Source organism: Eptatretus burgeri, chromosome 4 (assembly GCF_056783735.1).
Source record: "Eptatretus burgeri isolate ZD-2024b chromosome 4, Ebu_testis_v1, whole genome shotgun sequence".
Classification (NCBI taxonomy): Eukaryota; Metazoa; Chordata; class Myxini; order Myxiniformes; family Myxinidae; genus Eptatretus; species Eptatretus burgeri.
The window spans coordinates 74053014-74080124 of NC_140964.1; the positions used below are offsets into that span (position 1 = coordinate 74053014).

A 27111-nucleotide genomic window follows, 5' to 3' on the forward strand; every position below is an offset into this window, starting at 1 on the left:
ATGACTTTAAGAAGATGGCAAGACTGAGTCAATCGGCCAATTGTAGATTTTGCAAAGTAGAAACAGAAAGAACGAGACACCACCTTTAGGAATATAAAAAAAAATTGATGTCAGAACAACTGTCTAAACAAAGGCACAATAAGGTTTGCAAAGTAATCCACTGGCACATCTGCAAAAATTTCAATATCCCAGTCCAAGAAAACTCATGGAAACATGAAGCAAAAGTAACAATTGAAAACAAGGAAATAACGCTCATCTATGACCTGATGATCCCATCGAGCGTGAACATTGAAAACAAAGCATTGTGGCTGGGTATAGTACTTAGGTACAAAAACCAACAAAAAGCCTTGCTAATTTACATATCAGTACCCAGCGATTTTGGCCTAAACAACACAGAAATAAAGAAAATGATGAAATACCACAACCTCAAAAATGAAGTGAAAAGATCTTGGAAGCTGAAAAATACCGAAATTGTACCAGTGATAATTGGGGCAATGGCAAAGATAAAGAAGAACCTTACGGAGATCTTACAAACCATCCCTGGAAATATTACTCCAAACGAAGTACTGTTTGAAGCTGTCCGGTGCTTGGTGACGATTGTGAAAAAAGTCCTTAGATCTTAATGTTCAAAAAACATAAAACCAGAGGCATTGACAGAGGGCCTAAAGCGTTGTAAAAATTGTATTCACAGAGTGATAATGTCGATTTTCCATGGGATGCTGATCTGGAATTTCACAAAACAAAGGTGATAATTTCCAGCTCAGTGGACCTCATTGCAGGATGAGGCAGAAGGGTGGATATTACAGCAGTGGGGGTTTAGCTTTGTTTGGTATTTTATTCCTACAAAACGGCTTAATTTTTCCAGAATACTACCGAGCTATTTTATCCTCCAAATCATTACAATCCTGGTGTGGCAAATAAATTAAAGTTTTTGAAAGGATAGTGCTTGGGTTTGTGAAGCGGCTCTGGGATAGGATTTGAGTGTGGGAGATTGTGTTGAAGAGACGTGACAGCTGGTGTGTCGGAATGCGAGGGGAATGCTTTAATCTTGCTCTCTGACCTGCAATTGGAACAGGGTGGGGTGGAGTACGGGCTCACACTAAAGGGAAAAGGGCTCAGAAAGGCTATGGAGTGGGTGGCGGTGGTTTTACGTTGGGGGGAACACGGTCATGGGGAAGGTTCTGGGCTTTTAAAGCTGAAAAGCTGAATGATGAAAGGGTCAATGGGATGCCTTCCCTCACACAGTCACACTCACAGCCAAGCTAAGGAAGCACAAGTATGGAGCACTTACAACAAATATTACAAAAGCAAATTTCATCACCGTTTCAGAAAATCTAGTGCAGTACATATTCAACTGTCACTGCAAAGACTTGTCACCCTGGTCACTCATAAATCACATTGTGGACCCAGGCAAAAAGCATGAAAATCCACTCATTGTCTCATCATTGGTCATACACTAGTTTTAATACGTCATTGGATTTTAAACAATTTGATCTTCCTTTAACCTTCATGTGTCATGATATAATTAATCCAGAGAATTATGAAGTATGTGAATTAACTTCTACATTAAACATTAATTTGGGGAACAGTGTTTCTGTGAACGATCAAACAACTGCAGAAAAAAAAAAAGAGAAAAGTAAGCAAATTAATTAGGGACCAAAGATTGACGAACATTTGGTTAAATGCTGAACAACAATAAGGACAAACATTCCCATCAACATGTAACCAGATACAAACAACAGACAAACAAACAAACAACTGGAGTATGCCAAAGGAACCTACAGATTGGAAGCCACAGTTTCATGAAGCAACACCTGCTCCACAGCCCACAGGTTTTTGCTGGATCAACCACAACATCAACACTTCGGTTGGTTTTTAAATCACCATTTAAAAGTGTTGCTTCTGATGATTAGTTGTGCATTTTAGAGTTTTTGAAAAGGAAACAAATAAGAACAATATGCGACCGTACGAAAAGCTTATGCACGTATGGCAACTGAGGAACAAGCGTTCCTTTTTACAGGCAAGAATGCACATTACCCACCCTCAATAAATCCTTCCCTCCCCATCTTTTTCTTCTTTCTTTCTCCATCCTTCTTTCTCCCCCTCCTTCCTGCATAAACGTTTCCTTCCAAATTAGCTCATAACTATTCAATGGCTAGTTTGTTGGAATTAAATATCCCACAGCGTCCTTCATGAAAAGTAGGCAAGCCATCACCACCCCCCTGAACAATTTACAAATCCCTGCCTCAGTCAAGTATCCTGCATCTGAGTGATGACCCGTTTAAGATTCTAACCTCGAGCCAATGAAACCGCTTCGGTAGAACCGAGTGCCACGTTGCTATCAGTAAAAGTAGTTCAATGTTTCCTTTGTTTTACACAGAACGGAGCCCGTAGAGTGACAGATGACCACAGCAGCTGTTCTCATGCCCTCTAGGTCAAAGGGCCTGAGCTCTTTACAAAGACAGGGATTTAGCAATGCAGAATGGAGGATCTTTGGCTTGGAATACATATGAATCACGAGTTAAACCACACAGTTTTATTTCAGAATGTTGTTGGATGAAAAGGCCTTAAATAATGCAATTGGAAGAAAGAGAACAGTGGCGAAAGTGAAAAGTAGATGGAAGCAAGGAAGACCTCAAGCTCTAGTGAGTGCGATTTAATTTGGCTGCATATTAGATAAAACAATATATTGCAATAACAAACAAAAATTTGGTAAATACAATATAACCAAGAATAGAAAGTGTTCCTTTTACAAAAAATACAAGCAGAGATTGAACAGTGCAGACCAGAAGAATTTGCCAACGAGATAGAGGAGGTGAGATAGATCATTCAGGAAAACACCATGACTACCAGATAGGAAACAACAAAGTGGCTTCAAAGGAGAACAAATCAAGCACTCAGAAATATGAAACCAAGAGCATCCCCCTTAAAATAAATCAACACTGTGCACTTTGCTGCAGCACTGCACATTCAAGAGAAAGTGATGGTCAAACAAAACACCAGGAAAAAAAAGGCCAGGCCCTCCAACAGAAGTCAAACACTGCCATGTAAACAGACTCGAAAGGTAAAGAGAACAATTGAGAAAGGAAACAGGGCAAATATAGTTGAACAAATCAGGTAGGGAAATCAGAGTTCAAAAGAAAAAATAATCAAAAAATAAAAGACAAATATAAAATCTGAGAGATAGACCAAAATCAGTTGGCACTGAAAACAAACTCGAGGTATACTGGAGAGGAGGGGGAGGGGTCGATGAAGCAAACAACAGAAGATAAGAAAACTAAAAAGCATCTGGAAATGCAAAGCCCATTTGTATTTGGACTTCTTCTTCTGTGTACACTAAACGGTACCTTTGACCTTTTGACCAAGTTATTGATTTGTCTTCTCCATATTCTCATAATAAAGCTTTATTGAAAATTTGATGACAAAATATCAAATGGTAAAAAAGTTACAGCCTGGACAAACACACAGGCAGACGGACAATAATACACAGACACACAGAAGTGATTGCAAAACCCCGTCTTCCAGTGCGCAGGGGACGAGCGAACTAGTTGTTTGAAAGTAAACCGAAAAGATTTTACATGGGGAAAAAAGAATCCAAATCTGTCAAATCCCCCAGAATAAGACCAACGAGAAAATTTCGAGAAAGGAATTTGTGACGACCGTAGATAACAGGACAGCAATATGAAATGTATTGAAAGCTTGAAAAATAAAATAAAAACAACAAATACAGAAAATGTCTCGAGTGATAGTTAATGAAGAAAAAATAAAATAATAATCAGAAAAAAAATCAGAAAATGTCTAATTTTAAAAGCCTTGGGCTGGATGGGATACACAATTTCTGGCCAAAGGTTCGAATGAACTCTTCCTATGGACTATGCTCAACAAGGCTGCCATTTAAAACTGCACAAAAGGCATTCAGTAGCATCAACACCCATGGATCATACAATGCATGGAACTGTACGAAATTGACCCCAAAATTACCCAAATTAAATATGCAATGGAACTATGGAGCACAATGTTGATTCGATGTACATACATCGCTGAAAGAATAACTCAAATCCCAGATATCTAAATATGTTGACGTCTCCTCCAGGGAGATGGTCTCTCCCCCCCCCCCCCCCCCGCCCCAATCATATTCTGCTTAACTCTGGATCCTACAAACGAGATGATTAATGATGAATGACGTGAATGCAATCTAACCTCAAATAGGAAATAATCCAAAGGACTAAACATCACACCCCTCCTACACAAGGCTACACAAGGACAACCAAGCTATTTGCATTCATCATACAATGTCTGAAGCTGCAGCAACATTACCTAAATGGAATAATCTTATGATGAGAATGGAGACATTGAATATTAATGGAACCTTGTCCTGCATTATGGATGATGTGGATCCATGCCAGCTAGCACACCAATGTTGGCCCAACATTGGCAAAGGTTGGAATGGTCTCAAGAGAATTTCCAATGTCAGTCGAACTTCGGTAAAAGCGACGTCTTTTTACCAATGTTAGTCCAGAGTCAGCCCAATGGCAGCCACATGGTGAAAAGAGTTGGGACAATGGCTAATCGAGAAACTTAAGTTGGGCCAATGTCAATGCTAATGTTGGGCCAAAGTTAACCCAAGTGTCAGTGTGATAGCTGGCATAATCCAGGAAAAGGTTCCTATTTCCATTCCCCCAAATTTCCATCCAACTTTATAAGGGGTCTCTAAGCATCTAAGGCTCTGAAAGAACTTCAGGAAAGGAAGACTCCTGGGCCCAATTTAATGATTGCCAAAATAATAAAATTTGGTGGCGATGTCTTGTTGGAGAATTTGCTGTTCCTTTTCTGTGTACTCTGATAGAAGGGTGAGAGGTTCCCCATGATTTGAAGGATGACTCCATTGTACAGCTGCACAAGGAGAAAAGGTAACCACATTTAGATAATCATCATGACATCTCCCTGCTCTCCATCATTGGAACGTTCCATGCAAGTGCAATCCCCAATTGACTCACAACCCATATTATTGACGAGCAAAGGTACCCAGCACATTGAGAGCGATCTGCAGGACTGTGTTAACCATTTCATCTTCTTCTTTCACTTGGAATGTGTAAGCATTAAACGATGAACTATGTTGTTCCTAGCCAGTCCTTGGTCTGGGTAGTTATTTGAAAGAGAGAATTTCTTTTTTGTATACCTTATCGAGGCCCGTGTGAGAGCTAACACACAACACACAGCAAGGGGGGGCATGAGACAACAGTGGTGGGAGTGGGAAGGACAAAACAGTGGGGAACAGAGACAGGAGATCTGTGGAAGGGAGAGGGATGGGGAATTACAGTTACCATCAAGATGGTATATGGGGAAACACCTTTTGCAGCAATGACTGTTGTGAGTCCTTTTGGGTATGTTTCTTCCTGCTTTGCACAGTGAGATGGTGAAATCTTTGCCCATTCTTCACTTGAAAATTGCTCTAGTTCTGCCAAGTTTGATGGAGATCGTTAATGGACTGCAATCCGCAAGTCTCGCCATAAATGTTCAATGAAGTTCAAGTGAGGACTTTGACTGAGCCACTCAAGAACATTTCTTTTAGTATTATTCAGCTACTCCAGTGTGGCTTTACCTTTGTGCTTCGGATCATTGTCCTGCTGAAAGGTTAATCTCCAACCCAGTTTCAGATGCATGGCTGACTCAAGCAAGTTTTCATCAAAGATCCTGCACTTTGCACCGTTCATTGTCTTTTCTATCTAAACAAGCTTGCCAGTCCTTGCTGATGAAAAACAGCCCCGTAACATGATGCTGCCACCAACATGCTTAACAGTAGGGATGGTGTTGACTGGGTGATGTGTAGTGTTACGCTTGCGCCAGACGTAACGCTTTGAATTTAGACCAAAAAGTTCAATTTCTGTCTCGCCTGACCACAAAACATTTCTTCACATGCCTGCAGTATCATTAAGATGCATTTTCTCAAACTCCATATGAGCTTTTAGATGCATCTTTTTCAGTAATGGTTTCTTTCTTGCCACCTGTCCAGAGGCCAGCATTGTGAAGGGAACGGGATATTGTTGATTGATGAACACTGACCCCCATCTCACACATGGAGCCTTGCAGATCTTTCAAAGTCATTGTTGGATTTACAGTGACATCCCGAACCAGTTTCCTGCTTGCCCGGCTGCTGAGTATGGATGGGCAACCTGATCTGGGTAGAGTCTGGGTAGTATGATACGTCTTCCGCTTCTTAATGATGGATTTCACCGTCCTCAAAAGGATATCAAAAGGATAGTTTCAAATCTTCTCATAACCCTCTCCTGAATGGTGCTTCTCCACCACTTTATGTTTGTCTTCTGTGGAAAGCTCCTTGGCCTTCATATTTGCCTTGTTGGTTGACCAAGTGAGATGCACTTTAAAAACTCCCCAGCTAAGTGGGGGAGCTTAATTTTTAAGTTAAACCACTCATAATATACAGATAAAACCTATTACACTTATTCTGTAACTTTTCAAACAAATAATTTTCTCCTGAAGTGATTTAGAGTTAATTAGGCAAAGGGTTTGAATACTTTATGCAAGTGAGAATCATCTGATTTTCTCTGTTAATCGCACTTATTCATATTTTATCTGCATTTAGCTCTATCACTTTGGAGTAGTTTGTTGGAGACTATATGTATTAAGTTTGATTTGAAAGCATCATGAAATAAGTTGAAATGGCATTAAATGTGAAAACTTTGGAGGTGAGGGTGAATACTTTTGTACACCACTGGAGTTGACAGATATATTTAATTGGGTAGCACCCTCTCTATACATCTGGAATTGTGGATGACAAGATCTTTCTCTGCAATTCTAAGGCAAGCAGATCAATTGGTCACCCACAAGTGTGTGGAATGAAAATTGCCTCAATGTCCACACAAATACTGCTGTCTGCAGAGACACTGTTCTTCCTGCACTCAACACCAATTGGCAAGACTGATAACCTAACACTGAGGTCCTGTAACATAAAGTAAGCTGTCTAGTATTTAGATTCTGTTGTCTATAGGTTATCTATCTTGGACTGGCCATGTAGTGCAATCACATGATGTAAGACTCCTGAAGCAAGAGTTCCACATCCAGCTGGCTTCAGCAAAAACAACAATCAGGGCAGTACAAGCATTACACAAGCGTCTTCTCAAACCTTCCTTCATCACTTGCATTCAACATTAACATCTGGGAAACAGTAACCTGAGATTGTGGCACCTGGAGGATAATGTGGAACAAGGAAGTACAGAGATTAAAACAAGCACAAATTCAATGCTGTAGGGAAAAAGAGAGACAAGGAAGGAAAGACCTCCCAACCCTGCTCAGGCATTTTTATGCACAACTGCAGTCGAGCTTGCATATCTCCCAAAGTATCTGATCTCGTGCATGTGTCGGACGGCATACAATGTGTACGAGTTCAGATATAGGTTGTCGGTCAACATATAAATCACTATTTCCAGCAAAGTATACAAATAGTGCAACTGGAATGGTCATGGGAAGGAGTTGAGTACAATCTGATAGGCACATAAACAACTGATAGGTGGGGTTTTAAAGATTATTTTAGACATGACAAGCTTCTCCATATTCTTTATTAGATGAAGGCAGATCGTTACAGTGTACAGGTGTGCACCATATAATATTCAGACATTTATACAGTGCTACATTGAATCATACCATGTGACATATGCACTGATTTACATGGCACTAGAGAACACCATTTGAAATTCACACCTTTATGTTGCAACACTCCATCATGGTCGCAATTCAAACATCGACGCAAAAGCTGAATTCGAGTGGAGATGTGAACGTTGCTGCCCTTGACATCAAGCCACAATTCGAATGAGGCTGCCACCAGGGAGCGCTGATAATGTTAAGATAAATGGGAAACAAAGGAACATATATTGTGGATATGATGGTGTATCAGGCATCCCATTAGTTGTCGGTTTAAATCTTACAGAAGGTCAAAGATTTGGATTTTAAGCTTCTGGAACCTGAGTTAGTCACAAGTGAGTCGCCACTGAAATATTGAGAAATCCCCTGTTGCTTCAATGAGTTCAAGGCAGAAAGTGATCCATTTTCTCTGTATGCGAACAAGACTTTAGTCCAACCATTTGTAGATGCTTTATCAACGATATTTCCTTTATCTTAAATTATGTCAGGTGTGGGAGCATTCTACAAGAGGCCAGAATTATGGACTTGGAAACATGGCTAATTCATTGTGAAAATCATGCTCATGGAATGTGGGTGTAAACTGCCGAAGCAAACATGCAGAATTGTTTGGAATCATCTTTTCATTCCTAAGGGATGTAGTTTGCCCGGTAAAGTTTTGGAAAATCAGGAGTCATTTCCTGGCCTGGCCTGGCATCTTTGATCGGATCAGCGGTGGCTATGAGGTTGAGAAAATGGGGAAGAGTCAGCTTGGTCTTTCCCTGATATGCCTCTCAGTCTCTACAGGATGGCATTACTGTGAACACAGCACTGCAGAGGTGGTTTATTATTTACCCAACATGAGAAGAATTTAGCCTTTATCTTGTGAGAAAGGCACAGACACATCACAGCAGAAAGGAAGTAATTCCCAAGTTACTTAAAAAGGTGTTGTAGGGAGTAGTCTCCTCCTTTGTTACCCTGCGCACGCAATGCGAAAAGCAGGGTGAAGCAATTATACTTTGTCTCTTGTTTAGCAGTGCTTTGTCTCTGAATTCGTCCCGATCGCACATGCGCAGAGAGAAGTGGGATAAAAAAAATTTTTACTCTGTCTGTGTGTTTGTCTGTCTGGCAGTCAAACAAAATTGAAAATCATTCCAGACAGTTAGTTTGCTGTTTTTAAGGTTGTCATACAACAGGCACGAATAACTAATGTAACATATTAGATAGGGTGGTGTAATAGACACTGCGCTAACGGCAGTAAAATGGTGATTAACGGTGGTAAAACTGCGATAAATTCCAGAATTAATAATTAAGATTACTTTTACAATCTTTATTATCCGCCGCCAACCAACAAAGTTGGCGGGGGATATAGAAATGGGTTCCATCCGTCCGTCCGTCCGTCCGTCACGTTTCGTTTCCGGAGCTTAACTACAAATCCCCTCAAGATATATTTACGAAATTTGGTACACATATCAAGCAAGTGGTGATATGTGTACAAACTATATATAAAATGACGCACAAGTACCGTTAATGTGAAATTCAACATTAAAAAGATGAAGGAAAATAGCGACTGCTGGAGCGACTGAAGTTGAGTGTTGCCAGAAACAACGATTTATCTATATTTTTTCTGAAATTGAAATGAAAGTAATTGAGAAGGCACTTTCTTCCACATTAAGTGTACTTGTGTGTCATTATATGTATAGTTTGTACATTTTCTGTCAATGTAAGTCTGATTTTGAATAAAAAAATGCTAATTAAAAAAACAAAAATTTTGATTATTTTTTTCCTTAAATTTGAGATAGCATAAAAACTTGACCTGATTGAGCGAAATTAGATACATTTCTGAATTCAGCATGCAAAAAACATATCGGAGCCGTTGAGAAAACCTCGACCTCTGAAAAAAAAAATTCAAATGCAGCCCAGTGAATTGATTGAGGTTAACTTCTGTTTCCAGAGCATAGTTGCAAAACTATTAACTATTTCTTTATGAAATTTGGTTCACACATCAAGAATAAATTAAACTGGTGCCTTTTGCTACTTGTTATCCCCCACCAACCAACAAAGTTGGTGGGGGATGTAAAAATGGGTCCGTCCGTCCGTCCGTACGTCCGTCCGTCACATTTCGTTTCCGGAGCTGAACTACAAATCCCCTCAAGATATATTTACGAAATTTGTTACACATATAAAGCAAGTGGTGAACTGGTGCCTTTTGATACTTAGAGATTTTCCCCCAAAAAATTTCTGTCACTTTCCATGGAAACAAGTTGGGTATTAAGAAATAATTGATTGAGGTTAACCTTTGTTTCCAGAGCATAGTTGCAAAACTATTAACTATTTCTTTATGAAATTTGGTACACACATCAAGAATAAATTGAACTGGTTTCATTCAAATTGAATGACACACCTGAACACTGTAAAACACAAATCGCTTTCTTTGCACTTTCCAAACCCTTCTGTTTAGCAACACTTGGACATGTTAAATAGGGTGGTGTATCAGGATGATAGGCTGCTAAACTGCTGGAATTTTTTTAAACAATATTTAATATCATTATGTTATTATCCCCCACCAACCAACGAAGTTGGCGGGGGATATAGAAATGGGTTCCGTCCGTACGTCACATTTCGTTTCCGGAGCTTAACTATAAATCCCCTCAAGATATCTTTACGAAATTTGGTACACATATCAAGCAAGTGGTGAACTTGTGCCTTATGATGTTTACAGATTTAAAAAAATATATTTTACTATGGCGGGGGATATCGAAGACTTTGTCTTCAACGGATGCTAGTTGAAATTGAAGTATATACTAAAGCAGTGTGGGGTAACATGTTCATGAACTCTAGTTTTGTTTGTTTTTCCTCTTCCATCATAGTTAACTGGAGGCTAAATTAACCCAGACGAACCATTGATTGCTGTTATTGCCCAAAACGAATACGTGAATGTTATGTAGTAATTGTGGTTCAGCATACGAAAGTAACGTGACTCATGTACAAGGAGCTGTGTGTGTGATTGGTGATTGTATGAATGACCATTGTAATTGAAGTAGTGAGAATAAATCGTCTGGGTTTTCATACGTTGTTTGTCCGGTTTGATTCCACCAGTCTCTTATACGTTGATATAATATATTTTTTCAGGAAGTAATCAAGTTGTGGGTTAAAACTGCTCAGCTTCCATGTAACGAGCTTACAGTGAAATTGGCTTTCAGCCGAATGTCTTCAGGATAGTCCAAAAAGCTTCAGGAGGCAGTTGAAGACCATTAACAAGACTGATGTACCACTGCTGCTCCGGAGAGATTCAAATTGTATATTATTTCTAAAGTGACATTTTTCAAAGCAAAAAAATAAAAATTTCCAAAAAATAGAACGAAGTGGTATTTCCAGCACTCCAAAGGAAAGCATTATCCTCGAGGGTCTCAGAAATTATCACTCTGGAAAGGACCCCTGATTTCCCAAAACTTTACCAGGTAAACTTCATCCCCACAAGCATGAAAAATGATGCCAAACAATCCTCCATGTTTATCATTTTGCTCAACACCAGTTATGATGATAACGGCCCAATACTGAAAATATTTATGACAAAACATTATTGGAAAACACCGTGTGATGTGTACACCACACTGTACTGGTACATGCATTATGTGCAAATCTGATTCCTGATGATCCAAGCATCCCAGCATTGTGCTTCAAAAGGAGGTCACATCGTACCAAAAGATAATATTGAGGGAAGGACATCATACATCGTCTATTTTTCTTTGATTCAGTTGCAGATTTCTGATGTACCATGTTTACTCATCTCTTGACTCTCGAAGCAATTGCAAACCGATTTTTGTTTTTGGATAGTCCCTTGAAGTCTCATCAAGTGCTTCACAGCTGTGATAGTGAAGTACAACAAAAGATGGGAGGAAGTCCATAATCAGTCAGGAACTGTCAAAAAACGAATAAATTCTTTCCTACATTCAAAACATTAATTTTAGCTCAGGTAATAACGTTATGGGGTTGGCAGGATGGCTTAACCTCCAAGCTGTCTAGCCTGAGTTTGAATCTCAACCCAGTGATAAACCGTCATCCCAGTGTTTCACAAGCAGGGCGATTCATCAATGTGTGTGTGCCGTTCCTCGGATGGATATGAAACTGGACGTCCTGTCTGCCAGAATTAATTGGCAGAGATTAAATATCCCATGGTGCCCTTCACGAAGAGAAGGCGAGCTATCGACGGCACCATGAACAAATTTTAAAAATTCCTGCCCTCACCACGGCTGGGAGGAAAATGGCAAATCAGCCAGTATAACCCTTGCAAAAAAACTGCTTTGGCAGCCTCGACACTGCAACAGAGTATGAGACATCAAAGAATACTGCACTGGTATGAGAAGGCTACACGATATGAACAAGCTTGAGCATTTCACAATGCAGAGCCTTGCTGGGTATATAGATTGCAATAGATCTGAGAATGAACAATCAAATTAAAGTAGATCTGCATGCAGACACTCACTTATACAATAGCCTCTCCTACCATTTAGGGATTGGGTGAAGTTATTAATTATTCTTATCATTCTCAGAGATTTTGATTTCATTATAAAAGAGGAGGCAGGGCTGGGTGATTTGCTCAACGAATGTTCATGGCACCGGCAACACAAGACAATGTAGGCAACCAAAGTTTTTTGATATAAGTTTAAAGATTGTTTTACAGTACTAGGTCAGGAAGTCTGAGAAGACTCATAATCGAGTTCTTCCACCCCAATGTGGGATAGACTTTTGTCGTGTGTAGACGCCTTGTCAATGGCCACCCAAGCCTTGTCCGCAGCCTCACAAACTTTTGTCTGCTGCCGTACAGCCCTTGTCCACGGCTGCCAAAACCTTGTACTTGGCCGTTCATTCCTTGTCCGCAGCCACCCACACCTTGTCCGTAGCCTCACAAACTTTATATGTTGCCACCCACCCCTTGTCCACGACTGCCAAAACCTTATCCGCGGACACCCCTCGGTTTGTATTTCTACAACCACCAAGGACGCATCGACTTGACATATTTGTAGAAATTCGAAAATCATTTGCTGTTTGAGTTCAATCGGACTGCAATGTCACCTTAAGTGGTGCTCACATTCATGGTGAGATCGAGATGTCATAACTAATCATTAATAAAAAGAAGATTTCGTGTTTTGATTGCAAATTTACCCACTTTAAAATTCGGAAATTGGAAAAAAGACATCTTTATTTTGTGGGGTTCAAGGGATAGATTTGTGCTGAGGTTGTCTGAGCATTTGGGTTCCCCTTTAAGGAGCGAGTGTTTCTTGCTGGTTGTAGTAGGTCGGCACCACAGCATATTTCAGTCAAAGTAGATCATAGTACCGGGAGTCCTCGCTTCGGAGTGTGATGCGAAAAAGTGTAAATCGAAAACGTTTTCCCATTGGCATAATGTTAAAAACTGAAGATGTGTTCCAAGGCTGTCATTTTCGGTCATCCTCGGCGAACGAAAGCGAATATTATACTCAAAACAGAACTACATAAATTCATACAGAACATAAATATATGTATGAAGAATTAAAAAGCAGGTTTTGGGTCGCTGATGACTTCGTGTGATTCGAAGGTTATAATCACATTAATAATCGTTGGGCAATTATTTTCTTACATTTGAAACTCAAAATATGCTAAAATTAACTTTTAAGTCAAAACTTTTGTCAGTGATCGAAAAACCGACCGGAATTTACCGAAGATGCTATGACGTCACGTTCTCCGAAAGCTTCGTGAACATTCGCAAACAGCGTGTGAACAATGGCGAGATGCGAATCAGAGAGTGATTTCAGCGGCGATGAAATTGAGTGTTTTCATTCCGATATTGCCAAGGACGAGTCATAAGATGATGGGAATTTATACTATGGAGTTTCTGGCCCTGAGCCATATAAATTTGAGCCACTTGCAAGTGCCAGAAAACGGCCTATTTCGTGTACAAGTGGCAGGACTGACGGCCCGGAAGTTCACACCCACAGACTCCACCAGACAGATTGGTTCGTATATTTTCATTTTCTTGTTCAATGCATAAAATAATGTAAAGTTTGATTCGTCTGTGACTTGATATAATAATTTTAACCCTCTAGTCACTCAAGAGTCAGAAATGGAGAGAGAGAGAGGGAGAGAGAGGGGGAGAGAGAGAGGGGGAGAGAGAGAGGGGGAGAGGGAGGGGGAGAGAGAGGGGGGAGAGAGAGAGGTGGAGAGAGAGGGGGAGAGAGAGAGGGGGAGAGAGAGGGGGAGAGAGAGAGGGGGAGAGAGAGGGGGAGAGAGAGGAGAGAGATGGGGGAAAAGAGAGGAGGGAGGGAGAGGGGAGAGAGAGGGGGAAGAGAGAGAGGAGAGAGAGAGAGAGAGAGAGGGGGGAAAGAGAGGGGTGAGAAAGAGAAGGGGGAGAGAGAGATAGGGACTAGAGAGATAGGGACGAGAGAGAGAGGGGGGGAGAGAGAGGGGGAAAGAAAGAGGATGGAAAGAGAGAGGGAGAGAGAGAGGGAGGGAGAGAGAGGGGGAGAGAGAATGGGGAGGGAGAGAGGGGAGAGAGAGAGAGAGGGGGAAGAGAGAAAGGGGGTGGAAAGAGAGAGAGGGAGAGAGAGAGAGGGGGAGAGAGAGAGAGGGGGAGAGAGAGAGTGAGGGGAGAGAGAGAGAGGGGGAGAGAGAGTGAGGGGAGAGAGAGAGGGGGGAGAGAGAGGGAGGGGGATGAGAGAGAGGGGGAGAGAGAGAGAGGGGGGGAAGAGAGAGAGGGGGAGAGAGAGAGAGGGGAGTGGGGTAGGAGGAGGGGGAGAGAGAGAGAGGGGAGGAAGAGAGGGAGAGGAGGGAGATAGCAACGGAGATAGAGAGAGATATATAGAAAGAGAGATAGAGAGACAGAGAGACAGAGAGACAGAGAGACAGAGAGACAGAGAGACAGAGAGACAGAGAGACAGAGAGACAGAGAGACAGAGAGAGAGAGAGAGAGAGAGAGAGAGAGAGAGAGAGAGAGAGAGAGAGAGAGAGAGAGAGAGAGAGAGAGAGAGAGAGAGAGAGAGAGAGAGACTACAATCTTGTACTGGAGTGTAGCATTCTGGATCAGGATAATGCAAGAAAAGTCATCAAAAAACAAAACCAAGACAAGACATGACAACATAACCCACCAAAACAGTCATTGTCCCTTTGTGCCCATAACCACAACATAAACATCAACACACACCAATTCTGTTGTCTGGTTTTCCAGCCACAAAATCAAAAGTTTTTCCATCTCAGCGATCACTCCACTCCTTTTCTTGGAAATTACCTTCGACTTCATCAACGCAGATCCCTTCACGTGTTGGAGAATACTCACCTTGTGCTCGAGTATCATCCCGATTGTGGACCAGTTAAGTAAAAGGATTGCGAGCGTCCAACTTGCGAAGGAATTTCCCCTCTCTCAGACAGTCTTATAATGTCTAACTTAATTTTAAACTTAAGCAGCTTATGTTTCTTCAATGTAAGAGCATCACATGTTCGTATTAATGGTGTCTTACGCTTCCTCTGACATTCCGAAGATCATAAAAAGGTGAGCAGAGAGGTTATGGCAGAGTTTATTTCAGAGGAGAAGTTTAAAAAAAAAAAAGTTTTCGCCCCCATAAAAAAGTGTTAACACAAAAATGACGACGTGCTCACCAAAAACTGGTGTAACTTCTTTAAAAGTGTGAATGTAAAAAAGCTCTGGTCGATTGGGCGTATAAAGAGGACTCGCTGTAATTCACCGCAGCAGATTTCAGTCGATCACCGACTACAATGATCGTGACACTAATATCGAAAATCTCGCTCCGTGGCGACTGGGCCCCCGGTCCATCGGGACGGGTTGCGGCGGAGTATTACTATCGGGATGAGCGAACCTGGAACTTCATTTTGGGGAGCTAAATCCCATCTGTCTCTCCATTAACATTAAAATATATGCATTACCTCCACCACCGAAGGTGAAGGGGGTTATGTTTTCACCACATTCTGTCTGTTTGTGTACAGGATAAAGTTGTGGACACATCCGGATGAAATTTTGTGGTCAGGTTCGGTGTGTGACAAGGACGAACTGATTAGATTTTGGTGAAGATCCAGATCCGGATCTGACTACTAGAATTTTTTTAGGGATTCTTCACCATTGACAGATCGGGCCAAAAACGAAATATAGCACGATGTCGCAAAAAGTTTGCACGGATTCGGATGAAACTTGGTGGACACAGTGTGTGTGTGTGTGTGTGTGTGTGTGTGTGTGTGTGTGTGTGTGTGTGTGTGTGTGTGTGTGTGTGTGTGTGTGTGTGTGTGTGTGTGTGTGTGTGTGTGTGTGTGTGTGTGTGTGTGTGTGTGTGTGTGTGTGTGCGTGTGTGTGTGTGTGTGTGTGTGTGTGTGACAAGGAAGAATTGATTCAATTTTGGTGAAGATCCAGATCCGGATAAGATAATTTTTTAAGTGATTCTTCACCATTGAGAGATAGGGCGACACTGATATTTAGCACGATATCTTAAAAAGTGTGGATGGATTCAGATGAAACTTGGTGGGCAGGTTGGGTCTGCCACATGGAAGAATTAATTCGATTTTGGTGAAGATCCAGAACCGGAACGTACTACTATAATTTTTAAAAGAGATTCTTCACCATTGAGAGATTGGGCGAAAAATGATATTGTTGTGGTTACCAGATTCGCAAACCACCATTCAGGTCCCTTAGGTGAGGTATCTCGGTAAGTGCATGTGTAGTTAGGCCCAAACCCGTTGTCTAGTGGGAATACATGTCATTTATACGTGCTGCGACTCTTCAGGATAGCCGTTTTTCTTTTACTATCTTTATTTTGGACCAACCGCCATGATCACAACCACAACATCAACCACCAACCACAACGCCGCTTCACCACAACCGCCATGACCTTTACCGTCGCAACTCGCCACCATCGCATCACCGTCATCTCGCGCCACTCATGGGCACCGATGCTGGACTCGTGTAGGGCGCACGTTGAACAGCGTGTACAAAATCACGGATTTTGTGCTTCAAAAACGGATCCAAAACGACACACGCCCACTTTTTGCCGTCCAATCGGTGAGCGAGGGGCGAATTGGCCCCGCCCCCAGGGCGATCGATATATGCAAATTTGTGGATCAAAAAGCCTTCACGCCCACTTTTTCTCGGGCCAATGGGGAGCGAGGTGAAAGGTCAAAGGGAGGGGGTCAAAGGTGAAGTTCCGGGGGGATAAAAGGACGGTGTTCGTCAGTCAAAGGAGTAGTAAAAGTCGGAGCGAAAGAGTCAGCAGAACGAGAACGAGTAGTAAAGGTCGGAACGAGGCGAAGGAGTCGGAACAGAGAGTCAAGACTTCGCGGGCGGTGGAGCTGCTCGTCGTGTGCAGTGAAGTCGGAACGGAGGGGACGGAGCTGTGGAGAGGCGGCGAGGGCGGATGAGGGGGTGCTCGCGTCGTGCAAGGAGCTGTGCACCCCTGGGAGGCCGGCAGCGCGACCTGGCCGAGGTGGAGACGCTCGTCGCACATAATAAAGATCCTCTATACCCCGAGCATCAGCAACCCCCCCTCCTGTTTCCCCCCGCGCTGAGATAGTGCGACCAAGGGGGCCCCGTTCCCACCCCCAGCCAGGCACTGTCCACGAGGCCCGCGGGTTGCGGGGCCATCGCCGCTCCGCGTCTCATCACCAGACGGGTAGGCCCGACCAGGTCTCGGCCCCAGGCCTACCTCATTCTTAAGGGTATTTCTTTTCCTTGGTTTTGGGTATGTGTTGTCGGCGCCGTCTGTGAAGTAGAATTGTATAAGTGTTGCCGTGTGCTCGGTAGTCGGTATTAGCTCTGCACTGTGTTTTCACTTTTATGTTTGCTTTTTGTGTAAATGGAATTGTGTTTTCTTTTTGTGTGCATTTGGTGGAATTGTATTTGTGTGCTTCCCGTGTGCCGAGAATAAATGTGCTTTATTGTTGAACTGTCTCCCGCTTCGCTTCGTCTTTTTCCCCATTGAACCCCCATCTTGCTTCACGTAAAGGGTTGGTAGTGGGCTGAATACGCCCGATAATTAATCGAACCGTCGAGGTCGACGATAACACCGCTCGGTTATTCTGATAGTACGGAACGGGTCGCTCAAGTGGCCCGTGTCCGAAGTCGACCTGCGGCGAGGTGCGATCACCCGGTCTACCCTCCGCGTGGGTACTTAGGTAGTTCGAATTTGGCGAGCAACCCTATCCCACGCGGGGGCTGATTGGCTCGATCGCGGTGAGACCGAAAGGTCCACCCGTGACTGGTTCCCGGCGTTAGTCCGAGAGGGTCACGACTGGATTGTCCGTCCGGTGGGCGACGTGCCGCGATTCGAGTTACGTGGCCGTCGCACGCCGGCGGGCGCGAAGACGGCAACACTGGTGTCAGGAGTGGGATTCGAACCCATCGCCCTCCTCTCGGCACTGGTATCGGAGAACAGGAAAACGGGCTCTCCTGTCTCCAGCGAAATTCACGGGAATCGGTCCAGGGGTGAGAGAAGCGACCCCCGATTCCCTCCAAATTACGAGCGAGCAAATTAACCCTTCACGAGAAGCAAGATGGCGTCTCAAGGCGAGCGGGAGCCGGGGGTATTAGAAATGTATATGTGTAATAATGTAGAGTCCATGGTCCAGGATGGAATCCCCGAGCAGGAAATGTTGATTGTGCAGGAACACGGACTCGCCCAACTAAACCCAGAGCCCGAAATGGGTGCGGCAGCGGCCGCAGTGTATGACACCTCCCCCCCCCTCTCCACCAAAACCCTTGCTGAAACGGCTCAGCTGAGTGCACCCGACGTGGCCCAGCTATGCGCCATGCTGGCGGCAATGACAAATGAAATAAAAAACGAAATGAAAGACATGAACAAGCAAATGAATGAAGTGAAAACGACGATGGATGCGAATACACAACAAATAAACGAAAAGATGGATACAAAAATGAACGGAATGGAAACAAACATGAAAGAGCTGCGGGGTGAGACGCAGAACATGGGCCAATGCCTGCAGGCGGGCATGAAGGCAGTGAGCAGGGAGCTTAAAATGGCGACTCCACGTGTGGGAGCAAACGAGCTGGGTGGGGGTGCAACGGCTGACAGGCCCGCGGTGGAGGCGGGTGAAAAAATAATTCGTGGAACGTGTTGGGCGAGGGTCGTGACGATGACCGAAAGGGAAAAATTAAATGGGGAGACCAAAACGTGTGAGACGAGACACGAGGTGACGACAACAGAAATAATGGGTGAGACAAGGGAGGTAAAGGGTGAAGAGTTGGCAGAGACACGGGAGACAGAAAAAATAGAGGGAAGACTACACGATGAAGACGGGGTAAGTGACGCGCACGCACACACGGAGGTAGTGGAGGACAATGGGGGTGAGCTCGCGGAGCGTGTAGGGACCCGGTGCGAGCAGCGGGATGGCCTCCTCCAGGAACGAGGGGAGGGAGTATGCCCCCTTAAGGCGAGTCACGACCAGGTGAGTTCGGTCGTGCTTTGCGAGGTTGAGGGGACGAGTGCTGTGGACGGGTGCACGGAGAGCTTGGGGGGTGTAGAGGCCCCGGAGACCCTTGTGGGGACACGAATCCCCAGTGTGGTTGTCCCGGTGTGTGTGGTGCAGGGTGTGAGTGCGTCCCCGTGTGTGGCAGCGACCCCGTGTGTGAGTGGTGTGGTGGCGATGGTGCTGGAGTGCGTGCTTCCCAGCACGCCGTGTTTGGATGAGGCACCGTGTGTGGATGAGGAACCGTGTGTGGAAGAGGCCGTGTGTGTGAGTGAAACGGCCAGTATGAGTGAGGAACCGCGGGTGAGTGTCCCCGCGTGTATGAGTGAGGGACGTTGTGTGGAAGAGACCGCGTGTGTGAGTGTCGCCGTGTGTATGAGTGAGGTACCGCGGGTGAGTGCCCCCGCGTGTATGAGTGAGGCACGGTGTGTGGATGAGGCACAGCGGTTGAGTGCCCTCGCGTGTGTGGGTGAGGCACCGCGGGTGAGTGCCCCCGCGCGAGTGAATAGAGCACCACGTGTGAGTAGTATGGTTTGTGTGAGTAGTGAGGCACGCGTGAGTGAACGGCCGTGTGCAAGGTCGCTGTGTGCCAGGGAGACCGTGTGTGTGAGAGAGCGGTATGAGAGGGAGATGTCGGTTGGCATGCGGGAGCACGCAGCCGCGTCTCCCCGTGTGAATGTGATGGAGTGGACTGTGTGCGTCGTGACACGCAGGTATGCGTGTGTGGAATGGCGACGGAGACGGCGACAGAGGAGAGAAAGCCGAGTAGCGGCTGTGGTTGTTTCGAGGACCGTGCCGGGTTCACCCAGCAGTGAGCACGCGGTTCGTGCTGTGCAACGCACGAGACCACCACGTGCTCGCTTGCGAGAGTGAAGTCCCGGTCCGGAAACGCACGCGGTGGATTTGCCGATCCCGCGGACGGACAAAGTTTAGGCAGGTAAATGGATTTGGACCGGACGGGTTCTCCACGCGATTGTGTGTAAAGCTCCAACGGGCAAAGCACATGTGTTCGCGTGGGGAACCCCTCGAGACGTGTGGCTTGTGTTTTTTTTTATGCGCACGGTGACGTCATGGCTGCACGTGGGGTTGGAATCCGGCAGGAGGGGTATCTCTGCCGGATGGTCCCGTCCAAGGAGGGACGAGGAACACGTGCAGCTGCATGACGTCACGGGCAGGTGCAAAGTGCGCGAGCTCTGAGTTGCCGCGCAGGTGCTGCGCATGGAAAAAAAGAAAAAAAAAAGCAAGCCTCACTTTCGGGTGTACAGGATTCCTGGGCAAGGGGTGAAAGACCCCCTTACCTGGGCACAGGATGAAAACTAGTTAGGGGGAAGGGTTAGCTTAGCGAGACCGACTTCATGGGGCAGGGGTAAGTCCTCATGGAGTCCGTGGAATGGATTAGTTAGAGGGATTGTAGCCAGATTTAGGTTGGGAAATAAAATGATTTATTTGGAGACTGTGACAGACTTGTGAATGTGTAGTGGGGACGTAGCTTAGCAACGTAGTGTTAAAAGGAACGTGCTGTAGTTTAAGGGACGACGTGGGAGCACGAGTTAGTTAGGGGATGTAGTTAGAAGGATGGCAGAGTTCAGCGGTGTGTGTGTTGGTGAGTTGTGAGGTGGAAGCATGTGCTTGGTGAGTGAGTGAGGCCAGCGGGTCTGTGTGTATGGAGCGAATGGGGAATGCATGGTGCGATGAGTGATTGGGGGGAGGAGTGACTCCCGCCCAAGGGACCACGGGGTCAGAGTAAAGTGAGTTAGCTGGGTTAGTCAAATTGAAAAATGGAGGTCGTTTTGTTGTTGGTGGGAAAGTAGGCTCGAGACCCATTTGGAGGGGTGCAGGAGCCCTGTTGACGGGCTTGGGAGCGTGGCTGCGAAAGGTGAGTATCGCTGAGTGGGTACCCCGGGCACCAGGCTAGTCGGCCGCGGTAGGCCAAGGGCCCATGGGGGGCCGGGATAGAGTAGTGGGCACGGGTGCGCCTGCTTGGTGCGGGGGCCCGGGGCGCCATTAGCCGCGTGGGCAGTGCAGTGGGCACGGGTGACCCTCGGAAAGGGGCCCGGGAGGCCGGCCTGCCACGTGTGCGTTTCAGGGGAGGTGCCATGGGGGCACTCCCCGGTGTTAGGGAGCTGGTAGGCTCGGAGGCAGTGTAGTGCCGGGGGTGCCATAGCGGGAGATTCGGCAGAGGGTCGTGCCTGCCAAAGGGAGCCACGTGTCCCAGCCAGGAGACCGTGTGAGGGCACGGAGAGAAAATTGGGGGGTGAGGCCCGAAATTGTGAGGACACCAACACAGGCGACGGGAATCTGGGTTGATAGAACCAATAGTTTAAGCGAGAGGCGCTTGTTGAAAGCCCCGGGGTAGTTTAACAGTTAAATGGTTAGGGTAGATTAGGAGATGTACCCCTCCGCACCATCCATCCCCTCGCTCTCGTTGTGGGCCGCTGGACCCACTTTGGGTTAGATCGCCGAACTCTGGGGAGGCCATTCTGAGGCTTCGTTGGGCCTCGACACAGGACGCTAGCTCTCCCTTATTCCCCTCCGGGAAGGGAACGTAGGGGTTGGGAGTAGGCTAGGTGACAGGATAGGTTAGCCGAACAAGGACGATAAAGGGGGTGAGGGGACGATTTATAGTGGGTAAGTAAAAATAAAAACAACAAAAAAAATAAGTTGGGGCTAAATTGGGGTTTGACAAATTAAGGGAGTGGGTATGTACAGTGACAGGCAAAGGCGATAGGTTGGGAGGGAGACAGGTAGGTAGGTCCGAGCCCGCCCTCCAAGTGGCCAGCACCACCGCACTCCCTCCATCAACCTCCACTGAACGGCAAGAGCTGGCCAACTTCATCGGCTGGCCGTGTTTTGCTTCAAGGCGGAGGCCGGCCAACTTCATCGGCAGCTGTTGTTTTGCTGCAAGGCCTGTGCCATCGGCTGGCCGTGTTTGCTTCAAGGCCTGTGCCGGCCAGTTCATCTGCTGGCTGTGTTACTTCAAGGCCTGTGCCGGCCAGTTCATCTGCCGGCTGTGTTTGCCTGCAGCGGCCTTCTTCTGCGGGCTGTGTTTGCCTGCTGCCTTTGCCATGCCATGCCCACTGCCCCTGTTAACCAGCCCCGTTCAATTTTTGCTTTGCCCCCCCTGTTCATTTCCATGTGCGCCAGGATCAAGGCAACAGTTTGCAAGCTGCGAGAACTGCCCTGTTGGCAGCTACAACACGGGCCTGCAGTGGCGGCCCGTGCACCGTGTTTGCGCCCATCCATTCATGCATCCATTCGTTGTGCTCATTGCGTGTGCCGCTTGAGCTGGCACGGAGACTACGTTTGTGCAGCCCATGCACCGTTGTGGTTCACTGCGTTCAGTTCAAAAGGGAAGGCCTTGGACTGCGTGTGAGCAGCCAGCCACGTTCCCTGTCACCTGCATTGTTTGAGTCAGAGACTGCATGTGGGCAGCCTGGCTCCCTGCGAACTGCTTTCTTTTTGCAGAGTTCGATGATCCTGGGCCATGGTTTAGTGTAAAATTTGTAAGTTAAGGTTAAGATGTACTGTAAATATGAGTGCGCCCCCGGCATGTTTGTCTTAGCGCCGGCAATTTTATTTAAGTCGTCCGTGTGAGTGAGTTTGTTTAGGTAGTTACGCAGCCCTCAGGTTATTTATTTTGGGGACACGAATACCATGAATGTCGCACTCAGGGATCCGGAGGTAAAATGTACTAGGGGAAAACTACACATGATGGCACACGAAAATTTGACGACTCGGGACGAGTCTGTAAAAAGGGAAGGGGGTAGTGTTGTGGTTACCAGATTCGCAAACCACCATTCAGGTCCCTTAGGTGAGGTATCTCGGTAAGTGCATGTGTAGTTAGGCCCAAACCCGTTGTCTAGTGGGAATACATGTCATTTATACGTGCTGCGACTCTTCAGGATAGCCGTTTTTCTTTTACTATCTTTATTTTGGACCAACCGCCATGATCACAACCACAACATCAACCACCAACCACAACGCCGCTTCACCACAACCGCCATGACCTTTACCGTCGCAACTCGCCACCATCGCATCACCGTCATCTCGCGCCACTCATGGGCACCGATGCTGGACTCGTGTAGGGCGCACGTTGAACAGCGTGTACAAAATCACGGATTTTGTGCTTCAAAAACGGATCCAAAACGACACACGCCCACTTTTTGCCGTCCAATCGGTGAGCGAGGGGCGAATTGGCCCCGCCCCCAGGGCGATCGATATATGCAAATTTGTGGATCAAAAAGCCTTCACGCCCACTTTTTCTCGGGCCAATGGGGAGCGAGGTGAAAGGTCAAAGGGAGGGGGTCAAAGGTGAAGTTCCGGGGGGATAAAAGGACGGTGTTCGTCAGTCAAAGGAGTAGTAAAAGTCGGAGCGAAAGAGTCAGCAGAACGAGAACGAGTAGTAAAGGTCGGAACGAGGCGAAGGAGTCGGAACAGAGAGTCAAGACTTCGCGGGCGGTGGAGCTGCTCGTCGTGTGCAGTGAAGTCGGAACGGAGGGGACGGAGCTGTGGAGAGGCGGCGAGGGCGGACGAGGGGGTGCTCGCGTCGTGCAAGGAGCTGTGCACCCCTGGGAGGCCGGCAGCGCGACCTGGCCGAGGTGGAGACGCTCGTCGCACATAATAAAGATCCTCTATACCCCGAGCATCAGCAACCCCCCTCCTGTTTCCCCCCGCGCTGAGATAGTGCGACCAAGGGGGCCCCGTTCCCACCCCCAGCCAGGCACTGTCCACGAGGCCCGCGGGTTGCGGGGCCATCGCCGCTCCGCGTCTCATCACCAGACGGGTAGGCCCGACCAGGTCTCGGCCCCAGGCCTACCTCATTCTTAAGGGTATTTCTTTTCCTTGGTTTTGGGTATGTGTTGTCGGCGCCGTCTGTGAAGTAGAATTGTATAAGTGTTGCCGTGTGCTCGGTAGTCGGTATTAGCTCTGCACTGTGTTTTCACTTTTATGTTTGCTTTTTGTGTAAATGGAATTGTGTTTTCTTTTTTGTGTGCATTTGGTGGAATTGTATTTGTGTGCTTCCCGTGTGCCGAGAATAAATGTGCTTTATTGTTGAACTGTCTCCCGCTTCGCTTCGTCTTTTTCCCCATTGAACCCCCATCTTGCTTCACGTAAAGGGTTGGTAGTGGGCTGAATACGCCCGATAATTAATCGAACCGTCGAGGTCGACGATAACACCGCTCGGTTATTCTGATAGTACGGAACGGGTCGCTCAAGTGGCCCGTGTCCGAAGTCGACCTGCGGCGAGGTGCGATCGCCCGGTCTACCCTCCGCGTGGGTACTTAGGTAGTTCGAATTTGGCGAGCAACCCTATCCCACGCGGGGGCTGATTGGCTCGATCGCGGTGAGACCGAAAGGTCCACCCGTGACTGGTTCCCGGCGTTAGTCCGAGAGGGTCACGACTGGATTGTCCGTCCGGTGGGCGACGTGCCGCGATTCGAGTTACGTGGCCGTCGCACGCCGGCGGGCGCGAAGACCGCAACAATATATAGCACAATATCTCAAAAAGTTTTATACGGATTCAGACAAATCTCGGTGGACAGGTGGGGTGTGTCGAAAGGATGAATTCATTTGATTTTGATGAACATCTGAATCCGGATCTGGATATAAGAATTATTTAATTTTCAAAATGATTAATTATAATTAATCTCCTAATTAATTATAATTAATCTCTGGTTTTCCAAGAATAATTATTCACCATTGAGAGATAGGGCCAAAAATGATATAGTACTGTATCGCATGATACTTCAAAAATGCATTGGGCCCGATATGTTCTCGTGGATCAGGCATTACGTAGCGGAGGTATGCGCTCTACCGAGTGCCCTTCTAGTTATTTATGTTAAAAGCTCTAGTCACGGACAATGAGTCCTCATCGAGGTCAGGCCTTAAATAAAAGAACTGTGTTGATAGAAAAGTGAAGAAAGATGGAATAGTCTAACTTTTTGAGGAAGTATAAAAAATTTGCTTTTTGAAAAGGGGAAGGTCAAAAGTGTTAGGAAAGGCATGAGAAGGTAAAGAGTTTCAGAGGCAATGGCCACACAATAATCATGTGATGCAGTGGCTTGTCGAGTATTTTGTGGTCTCGCTTATGGCTGAGGTACACAAGCAGGAAGTTCTCGAGAACAGAAACCAAAGTAAAACCAAGAAACCAGAAACCAAACCAAAAAAAACAGAAACCGAAAAACATTTGACTGTTATTCTCAGAAACCAATGATGCAATTTTCATGATATCTGGCAAGTAGTTTTTCTAGATTATTTTGGAGAAATATCCAATTCACATCTTATATGTGTTACCCTGGGGGTCAAAAGTACCAAGTAAATCTTCTCAACTCATAATCACCATCATCATCATCGTCATCATTATTATCAATGTATCAGATAATGAACACTGGTTCTGCCAAAGCACTCTCTTGTCAAAGGTGGTTTGGTTATGTGGTCAAACCGAGTGGTTTGGTTATGTCAGGCGGTTTCATTGATCCAGCTGGGTGATTTCATTTGTCATGTCGGGTGGGTGGCTGTTTATGCGTTTAATTGGTCATTGGCGATGCCGGGTAGTTTAATTATGCTGAGTAGTTTACTCGATTATGCTGGGTGGCTTAATGGATTATGCCTGGTGGTTGAATTGGTTATGAGAGGTGATTTGGTTCGGATGGGTGTTCTTTTTTTTTGGAAATGAGATTGAGGCTCATGGAAGAACTTGAACACAGAACAGATTATAACATAATAGAACAAAAGTAACATAGTGGAGGGGGCGAGGTGTGGGGGGGGGGGGAGGAGACACCACCCGAAAGGTAGAGAGGCACAACAGAGGGACACTTGGCAGACTAATACATGAGTTGAGGGGGGTAGAATACACTTATACATGAGGGGGAGAATGAGATCAAAGGAATGGCAAGGACACAAGGAGTGAACTAATTGGATTCAAGTTCAAACACAGCTTGAAAGGGAAGGGAAAAAACTGGCGATGAAACACAAATGGAACAAAATAACGAAAAAGAGGGTAAGGGAGAGGAGAAATACAATAACTTGGAAAGGAAAAGGTGGGCTTGGGAAAGCTTATTGAGGATACAAAAGATCATGGGTATAGTTGCAGGATGGCCAGAGGCAGTGGTGAGCAGCCATTTTGAAGCCCTAGAATAAAGAAGGTGAATAAATAGACTGGGGAAGTTTATTCCACATGCGAGAGAAGAGAGGAACAAATGAGTGGAGGTGAGCAATGAGTCTGGATTTTGGGAGTTTCACCAAAAGTGGATTACCAACAGACCATGTGCACCTTGCAGAAACTTGGGGGTGGAGGGGAGGGGTGAACAGTTCAAGGAAAGGGCAAATGGAGCAAGACCAGAAAAGACGATGGAGAAGACAGAGAGGCCACCGACCGATCTACAATGCAATATTAATAGGACCAGAGACTCAGCTTCTTCGCAAGAAATTCCATTGATTTTGAAGGCCTTCATTTCCACCGCATCAACATGTGGAAGGTGGTCATCAGGGGAGTCAACCCAGGAGAGAACAGTACTCCATCAAGCAGTTGATGAAGGTTTGGTTATGTTGGCTGGTTTTCCATTGTCTTCTCACCAGTCAGTCCAGGTCGGAATTTATAAGTTGTTCAGGGTGCTCGTGATAATTTACCTTCTCTTCACAAAAGCCACCATGGAATCGATAACATCCACCAATACCCACTGCTGGCAGGTGGTTCCTTTGGCTTTACGTCAATCCAAGGGACAGCACACACACTGGTAGTTATCCTTGACTGCAAAACACCAGGATGAAAGTTTATAGCTGGGCCAAGATTCAAAACTAGGATAGATGTCTCAAAGGCAAGTACACATACATCTGAGCTATCCTGCCAGCCCATTTGAATACCAAGTATTGTACATTGTAGAAATATAAATCTGGGATAAACTTTCTTTCTCAACCACGTTGAAGACTCATCAATCCAGTGCCCCAAACCTCATTTAAAATGCGCAGTTCGGATGGCCAGGCCGAAGTGAGTTAAGAACAGGTAGAGATTTTTTTACA

General features: G+C 45.8%; 1 protein-coding gene across 3 annotated transcripts in view; it reads right to left on the reverse strand.

Moving 5' to 3' along the window:
* Nucleotides 1-7559: 7559 nt before the first annotated feature.
* Nucleotides 7560-27111, reverse strand: part of LOC147028357 (DENN domain-containing protein 3-like) — a 134285-nt gene continuing 114733 nt past the window's right edge. For 2 of the 3 annotated variants that reach the window (XM_085878676.1, XM_085878677.1), the window contains exon 28: nt 7560-11502. In XM_085878676.1, the coding sequence (XP_085734802.1) occupies nt 11418-11502 (85 nt within the window). In that variant the 3' untranslated portion in view covers nt 7560-11417. Of the gene's footprint in view, nt 11503-24799; nt 26843-27111 lie in introns of those variants that run through there. The other variant, XM_085878678.1, reaches the window with a different exon arrangement.